The sequence below is a fragment of the Vigna radiata genome, chromosome 7 (assembly GCF_000741045.1).
Source record: "Vigna radiata var. radiata cultivar VC1973A chromosome 7, Vradiata_ver6, whole genome shotgun sequence".
NCBI classification, from domain to species: Eukaryota; Viridiplantae; Streptophyta; class Magnoliopsida; order Fabales; family Fabaceae; genus Vigna; species Vigna radiata.
Genome location: NC_028357.1, coordinates 4,303,190 through 4,312,110, shown reverse-complemented (window position 1 = coordinate 4,312,110; position 8,921 = coordinate 4,303,190). Strand labels below are relative to the sequence as shown.

The 8,921-nt window shown below is 35.1% G+C and overlaps 1 protein-coding gene across 1 annotated transcript; it reads left to right on the top strand.

Moving 5' to 3' along the window:
- Window positions 1-2,276: 2,276 nt before the first annotated feature.
- On the top strand, window positions 2,277-8,554 carry LOC106765527. The gene is made up of 7 exons (XM_014650189.2): window positions 2,277-2,697; window positions 3,902-4,056; window positions 5,357-5,605; window positions 7,007-7,141; window positions 7,213-7,395; window positions 7,551-7,712; window positions 7,876-8,554. Exons 1-7 carry the CDS (start codon window positions 2,328-2,330, stop codon window positions 8,293-8,295), a joined length of 1,674 nt encoding a protein of 557 aa, XP_014505675.1. The 5' UTR covers window positions 2,277-2,327; the 3' UTR covers window positions 8,296-8,554.
- The last annotated feature ends 367 nt before the right edge of the window (window positions 8,555-8,921 follow it).

The following is an 8,921-nucleotide window of genomic DNA, read 5'->3' as shown; positions in this document are numbered from 1 at the left end:
AAATGATTCAAGAACAATAAAACCAAGTTCTACCTTCATAAATCCAACTTCAAAACACACTTTTCTTCAACTTTTTGACCCAAACAAAACCAAACCCCTATGCTTCCTATGCAATACCGTCTAGCCACCATCATCAAGCACAAAGTCCAACTCCAAATTTGTTTCCCAACATCAAAAACAAAATGCTAGAAGAAAATGGCTCAAGAATACAATACCCATGCACCAACTTAAGCCTTTTTCACTACCAAACTTGACAACAACTCCATTTTCATCCTCCAATCCAAGAAACTCAAGGTAAAAACGAGATTACTGCAGCAAAATGATGATAAAACCGAAATGGACAATGGGTCTCCCTTCCACCAAAGAAACCACCATGAAAAAACAAAGAAGAAGCTTCAAACTCAAGCATTCAACCTTCAAAACGAAAATCTAAAGAGAGAAATNGTAGAGCTTCATTCCATCAAGCAAGAACAAACATTGTTGCAAACAATAGAAGAAGAAAAACGTGATCTTGGTCCATTAAAGCTCAAAAACGAAAATGGCACACCAAAGCTCCAAAGAGAGAGTTCATACATGCAAAGCCAAAGCAAAAGTGTAGAATGAGCGAGTTGTGTGTGGTCTCGGCAATTGCCCTAGGAAATACCATCCCCTTCTCAAAATAGGTGGGGTCCACCTCCTAAAAACCTAGGGTTTTGGTGCCAAGTGTCCCACACATTGGGCTTCTACAAAATTTGCCACAAAAAGGCCCAAATGCACTTAATCTAATTAAGGTTTCTAAAAAAACAAAATTACAACTTTATAAAAATGGAAATGGCTAAATGTTGAGTCTTGAATGATCATGCCACCATCCCTAATGCTCCAAATGATGTTTCCCAAAATTTCCCTGCAGCCAAAGTACACTTAATCAGCTCAGAAAACCCAAATTAGCACAATTACGAATTTTCGACCAAATTAAGCAGAATTCAGAAAACAGAAAAATAACAGACAATTAAACACAATTCCCTGGTTTATTTAAGTGCAATAAACTAAATATAGTTCAAGAAATAACTACTCATCAGCCATCATGTTGAGGTGACATATATAAAGGTTATATGAAATTGGTGAAAAAGTGGGATTCACTTGAGGGGCGATATTTGCATGGTATATAAAAGAAAAATGATACTTTCACAAAAGAAAAAATAGATACAAAAATCCACTCCTTTACCATGAATGTATAATGTGTCAAATAAATATAAAAGAGTGTTATTTTACCATTACTCCATATAAAATGAAGTATGACTTATCGGAACGAAGTGAGTAAACAAAGTGGGGTTCATTTGGAAAAAGTGATGGGTTTTAATGGTCTTAGTTGTTGTAATTCGAAAGGGGGGTGTAGGTAGTATTTATTTGACTTTATCTTGTTATGATATTTGTTTAATTATTGTTTTGTGATTGTCATTATGCAGGGACGATTGTTTTAAATGGATTACGAGACAACATGTTTCATGTGTGACGTTGTTAATAGGTGAGTTTGACGTTTGGTTATATGCGTATGATTATATGACAAGTTATTGTGGGGTAGTCTCACCGTATCCATAGATAACTCTTTCAGATTTATGATGCGGAAAGATGATGGAAATGAATACCCAAAGTTACTTACATTTTTTCTTTATCTTTGCCTAAAATAAAGAATAGAAATGTTTTTTAACACCAGGTTCCTACCCGCTTTCAATGACTATTCTATTACCAACATTCATGACAACAAATAAATGTGTTGTTTAAAGATTATAAAAAACTTTCAAAATGCTACACAAAAATAGTCTTTTTATGTCATTTATTTGAATTAGATTATGTCACTTCAAGAATAAATGTAGATATGATTAACTTAAAGTGAGCCTAATTTATGTTAGTTAATCACATAATGTAAAATGTTCATTTTATCTTAATTTAGATCATCAACAAATGTAAAAATAAGATATTTTTTTACGTAGGTTTGGATTGAAACCGACATAAAAAAAAAATTCTTGAGTCAATGTTATAACTAATGTAAAAAATGGAAAAAGAAAAAAAAAATTACACTTTTTTACGTATATTAATTAAAAAATTATGTAGAAATTACATTCTACATCAATTTTTGAATTAATGTCTCGTTTTTTAAATAAGTACTTGTTTTAACATAAATTGAGAATCTTATTACAATATAAATAATGTTAAACAATTTGGAAAAAAAAAAATACTTACAATTAAATTGTACATTTTAAATTGAAAATAATCCAACGGTGTAAAAACGCTTTCTCACGGTGGGAGCCTTGATAGAGTATCCAGGGTACCCAGTCGGAAACGAAACAATGGCATTGTTGCTACAAACTCGTTACGCTCTCTCTGTATGTTCGCCGCGTTACCCTTATCACTTCCCAAATCCTTATTATCGTAATCCCTTTCTCATAATCCCCACCAAATCCCTATCCTCATTCCATGCATCACCAATTGCATTCTCCGCTCACCCAACTCCCTCACGCGGTTCGCCGCCCTCACCCACTGCCTCCGCTTTCCACTGCGAGCCACCTCCACAAACGCCACCTATCAAGGCTGTGGCGGGCCTTGCCGCCTCCGCCCTGCTTTTTCTCTGCATCGGCGTTCGCTTGTGTTTGGCCTCTTCGCCGCCGTCGCCCCTACCTGCCGGTCCTCCCGTCGTTCAAGAGGACCAAACTGTTCAAGGTTTCTAAGAAGCTTCATACTCTCTATTATCTGATATGTTATTCTTTGATTCGGTGGTTAGTTACTGCTTCCTCGGGTTTTCTTAGCTTTCTCTCTAATCTCGTAAAAGTTGAATGCTTTTTTTTTTTTTTTTTCAGTTTTCTCCTAATAATTGTGAAAAATGTCCCTGATAGAGTGTTTTGGCTTTGTATATTTTTTTTAGATATTCATGATGGCAACAAAAAAAAAAATATAGAGGATAACTCTTTTGGTTGCTTGATCTTAGCTGGAATTACAGCTTTTTAGGTGAACCTGCATATCTACTAGCTTCTAGTTAAAGGTTAATCCTTGAGGCTCGGAAGTTTATTGCAGAAGTTGCTTTTTCCCAACATATGTTCTACTATTCCCATGGATTCAAAATTGAGCCCTGGATTACATATTTAAGGGACGTTTTATCGGCCAACCGTACGGACCTGGAGCTTGTGTTTAAATAATGTATATATATACTTTAATATGGAACTATTTCACTTTCTCATCTGCCATCCATACCGCACTGCCGCTCCATGTTGGTAGCGAAAATTGAGCTTGAATAAGGTACAATTTCACAGAAACATAAACACAGGATTTCTTATCACTTGATTGTGTATACAAAACTTTTGACATGGACTACCTGAATAAGTTTTATTGTTTGATTTTGATTGAGCATACAAAAGTTGTTTACACTAAGGGGAAAATTTTCATTATTTCTTTAAAACACATAAGCTACCTCAGGATGGACACTAGGAACACGGAGTATGAATGAAAATTGAACAAAAGATGGGAATGATTTTTTGGTGTTTTGTTTCTTTAAGTTCTTCTGTCCTTGCTGCTACATTTTCATACTGAGATTCTATTATTTATTTTACATTTTAAAATTTGTATTAGCTTCTTCCACTAAAAGGAAGTCGATTTTACAAAATTTGTTATGGTTTTCCTTAATTCTATCTGTATTAAACTCAAATAGCACTTGCTACCTATCAGTTGTCCTGACTGTTTTGGCATAGGTTGAGAAGAGTCATAATGATAACTTCTTACGTTGGTTATGGGTACATACTAACATAATTATCCTCTTTCTTGGTGTGTGAGGTTTCTGCTGGAGGATGAACTCCATGAGGTTTTATCGATAGAAAATCAACCTCTCTAAATGGGTCGGCTGATGCTGTGATTTGTGGTTTAATGTTCACAGATGATCATGATGGAAGAAAACAAGATGACAAAGACACTGTAGTAGATAAAGAATTAGAAGAAGCTTTTAATACCTGGAAATCTAAATCATTTGCATTGACTGTTCCCCTGAAAGTTGTTGCTCTACGTGGTTCTATACCTCCTTCATGGATCAAGGTTTGTGACACATATTCCTTGTTTTCTGTTTAACCTGTTATAGTATTTATTACACTTTATTTTTTTCTCCTTGCTGGTTCTTGGGAATTGTCTTTCTTTATTCTTTCTCATTTGAATGTGTATTATTTCCTCAAAAGCTCTCTGAAATCCTAATATCATGTCTTATTACGAACTCTCTTCTAGCATCAATTAACACTTTATTTTGTGAGAACATTGTAGTTAGAGTTGTGTTCCAACACGTAGAATCAATCCTAGGTTTTCTGTAGCGGGTTAGTTCATGTGCAGAGAATAGCTGCTTAGCAAAATAAGTAGACTCACCATGTTGAATTGTAAAAGCAGTGGAATTGGAGAGTATTCTGAGTTTGTGTGGATCATGTTTTGTGTGCCAACCTTTTTGCGCTGTGCCAATTTCCTTTCTTTTTTCTTTGTTTTGTGCTTTTGTAAACCTAAGCCCAAAATACCCAAGCCCCAGAACCTACTTTTTTGTAAGCGCAACAGTAATAACAGAGGAAAACACCTTTGCTGACCTGTCATCATTGCATCTTCTTCAACCTCTGGCACAAAATCTGCCTCCTTTCATACCGAAACCCTGAAAGCTTTGAATGAACCACTGCAACTAGAGCTCTCCTCTGCCATCCTTGAGGTTGTTGGAATCATTGTTTGGTTCATCTGCTTCTACTACTTTGTTTATGTGGTTGAATGGTTCTCTTTCGGTGGAAGAAATGAGATCTCTTGAGTGATTATGATTTTAATTTGGATGATCTATTTTAGAGGTCTAGTCTAGGTGTTCAAGTGTCGTGTTTATGTACTAGTAGTAGTCAACTTGGCACTACTACAATATTTTAAGCTTGGCACTACTACATATTTTAAGTTGCTTTGTTTGTCACTCATGACTTGTGAGTTGGGTTTTTTATTGTACGGGGTTTAGTCATTGACTTCCATATGCTTATTGATCTATAATTATAACTTTACGCTTAATTAAATATTTGGTGTGTTACATGTGTTTTTTCTTATGTTATGTTATCACATATACATACATATATACATACATATTTATATGAGTTTTATATGTACTATAAAATTTGTGTTTCGATTCCATGATTTATGATTTTGTATCCCCTTTCTGAGTCTGGATAGAATCTTGAGTTTAACTACATTGGTTGAATATACGCAATTTCGTATTGTAGGTCCTTTGAATCTACATGTTATTTTAAACAAGTTATAGGTTTTCGATTAATTTAATCTATATCTGCTTTAACTTATTTAATAGTATGTCATGTTAATTTTTCTTTAATTTTAGGACTTTATAAATTGTCAAGGGAGGAGAATGAAGTTTAACGTGAAGTATTATGCAAGTCTTGAGAGCATCTTTTCTGACCTAACAATTCCCTTTACTAAAGGAAAAATTGGTCCAGCATCTGCTTTGGCAGCAGATATTGTTGGTATTGGCGATTCATGGCTCAAATATGCTATTAAGCAAGCTATAATTGAGCCAATAAGAGATGTAGAAGATCAGGAGTGGTTTAAAAGCTTAAATGACAAGTGGAAGGTAACACTATATTTGTATCTTTCTTCACCTTCGAGCTTGTCTCTCAAGATTTTGTCTTATGCTTTTTTATGACCAAAACGTTGATTTCTTGAACTTATTTCATCATAAATTTGATGTTTCTGCATACTTCATTGAGCATGTATGAAATATGAATATCTTTATTCTAAAAGTCATATAGTTGCAAACCAAGAGATCGTACTTGTCTGAATGCTTTGTGTACACTTGGTAATGTGACATATTTGTAGTATGCTCATTTATGTCTGAATACTTCTATGCTTGTGCTAAACTGACATAATTTGTATTACAGTAGATTATTTATGAGTTTCTTTCATAGCAGAGAGAGCACCTATATACCTTATTATGAGAAAGAGGCTGTAGGGGTACGCGTAAAATGTAGTTATTTACTATATAAGGGACAACAGTATAGGCACAGCCAAAAAAGAGTGGAGTTAAGAAATGGTAGGAAAAAAGGATGCAAAACACTACCACAGAGGGAAGAAAAGGGAAGTTTGGACAGTAAGGGGTTGTTATGGTTATGAAGAGGTCATGTCTTTTGCAAGGGATTAGTCCTGTGACAGTTGTTACCCTCGCTAATTGAGCTAACTGTTCCTTTCTTCCATTTGAATTCAATGAAATTCAGTGGTCTTTCGATCTTATAATAATATGTTTCTTCTATTTAATGATCTAACAGGGTGGAGTGAAAGATCTTGACCAAAAAATTCTAACTCTAGACTCTAAAAGGGGGACAAGGCTTTATTGTTGCCATGAAATTTTTTATTTCATTTTTTCAAGATAAAAGAATAATTTTGGGGCAAAAGGTGGAAGCCTGATTGTGAAATAGGGTTAATAGAAAACATTTGAAGTTCTTAGGAAGTATAGAATGGATCAGCTATCACAGGTAAAAGTAGTGAAACGGAGTACAGGTAGTCTTGGACAGAGAAGTATCACTATTATCTGTAGTGCTATACATATTGACACAGCTATTTGTTCTGAACCTCGGAAGAGTAGCCATTGTATTTTGTAATAGTTACCGGGATATTTATCAAAATGAGCGCTTATGCGGTGCAGAGACATCACTACACTGATTTTGTAATTACAAACATAAATATATCACCTCAACCCATTACTTGTCCTTTTGGGAATGTATCTTAGATTGTCATGATAGTAAGAACCTGGTCTATACATCTCCTTGATTCACGTTGATTATTTCTGAGGTTAATTCTACCTACACAATATTTGTTGGTTACTATTTTATTGGAGTGTTTCTTGGTTGTCATCAAAGTGTATTATATATCTTTTTGATTTTTAGTGCATTTGCCTAGGTATACAATGTTAAGTTAGTTGTTTTCCTTTTGGGTTGTATCTTGATATCATACGTTACACTCTCTAACAAAGTTCCAGGTATACCTACGCAGGAACTCTGAGGGAGAAATAGATCCTAAAGGTGATACATGGGCTGCTCCATATCGATGGGGCTGCATGGTAATAGCATACAAGACAAATAAATTTCAAGAGCATAAGTTGGCTCCTGTAGAGGTACGTTGTTTTTAGTGGCTAATGGGAAATGCTTGTAGAGTGTTATGTGAGTATATCAACTGAAATTACAGGACTGGGCGGATCTTTGGCGGCCTGATCTAGCTGGAAGGATTTCAATGGTTGATTCTCCTAGAGAAGTTGTTGGTGCAGTTTTGAAGTATATGGGGACTTCCTATAATACAATTGACATCAATGCTGAAGTCAATGGTGGGAGAGACGCTGTTAAACATAATTTGGCTTTGCTCGCAAAACAGGTATTGTTACTGGGTGATCTCTCTACTGATGCTGTTATTTTCTTATTGGAGCAGTGGTGGAAAACTTTACAAAACAATACATGACGCATAATACTTTTCTTTTTTCTTTTCCAAACAATAATTTAAGTTTCTATCCTTTTTATACATATCTGTAGGTTCGACTGTTTGATAGTTCAAACTATCTAAAAGCTTTTGGAGTTGGAGACGTGTGGGTAGCTGTTGGATGGAGTAGTGATATTATTCCTGCTGCTAAACGCCTGTCTAATGTTGCTGTTGTTGTTCCAAAGTCTGGAGCGAGCTTATGGGCAGATCTTTGGGTATTTGTCTTACTGTATCTTGCATTTTAGGTTTCATATCTGATAGATTCATGGTTTTAAGAAATTATGTGCAATGGAAAACTGTTAGTGGCACCCTCGCAGTACTGCCGAAGGAGATTGCTGACTTTTTTCTGCCACCGTTTTTTTGTTTTTGTTTTCCCAGGCAATTCCGGCTGCATCTAGGATTGAAACAAGTCGGATTGGTGGACGTGTGAGAGGGCCGTCACCATTAATCCATCAATGGATTGAGTTTTGTCTGCAATCTGCCAGAGCTCTCCCCTTTAAGCAAGAGGTGATCCCAGGTGCCTCTCCCTCAAATCTTCAAAGTCATTTGGCCAATGTGCCCATCGAGTTAACCAATGGTAGACCAAAGCTAAAGGGTAACCTAGTTGATGGAGCACCTCCACCAGACATCTTAGAAAGGTGTGAGTTTCTAGAGCCATTATCTAATTCGACATTGTCAGATTACCATTGGTTGATTACCTCCATCCACGAACCTAGCCATGGATTGATACACAAAATGTATCATAATATCATATCACTGGCCAAATTTTCTGGGTGGTTTAATTCAAAACTTACTTGAATAATGTTACTGAGCTGTGTAGTACATGTCAAGCATCGGTGGCTGATAATTTGAATGACCAGAAATTTGATAAAATTTACTGATTACAAACAAGATTAAGAGGCTGTCCTTCAAACCTCAACAATGGCGGAGCTATATGGGAGCAGTGCTGATGCTGTCCTCCACATTGTTCATAAGCAACGGATTTTGTGTAAAATTCATCTGATTATAGACTATTCATGTACAAGTGCATAAGTTTATTCATTTTTTTAAAACCTAATTTGTCTTTTTGAAGGGAATTGTTAGCACTAAGCAACTGCTGTGCATGAGTGGGAACGACAAACGCTTAATATTATAATAACGTCAATAACATTAACATATTATGTATTGAAATAAATAAATCTAATAATAATTTCGGAATGATTTTAGACAAATCTGATCCCTGAAATGTTAAATAAAATGGTGAATGGATGTAATGCCTTAAAAGTAGAAAGCACATTTATTATATTTAATTGGGAATTCTGTTATTATATTCCTTTACATTGTAAGTGTTGAATATTATTTATAATTAAGGACATTAAATGAGTTTATTAGTAGAGAGATTACTAATCTTTTGCATGTTTGAATTTTTATTTTTTATTTTGTTT

Coding starts and splice junctions, on each gene's coding strand:
- LOC106765527 (XM_014650189.2), top strand. CDS start 2,328: ATGGCATTGTTGCTACAAACTCGTTACGCTCTCTCTGTATGTTCGCCG. Junction 7,142..7,212: donor ATAAGTTGGCTCCTGTAGAG/GTACGTTGTTTT, acceptor CTGAAATTACAG/GACTGGGCGGATCTTTGGCG. Junction 7,396..7,550: donor TGGCTTTGCTCGCAAAACAG/GTATTGTTACTG, acceptor ACATATCTGTAG/GTTCGACTGTTTGATAGTTC.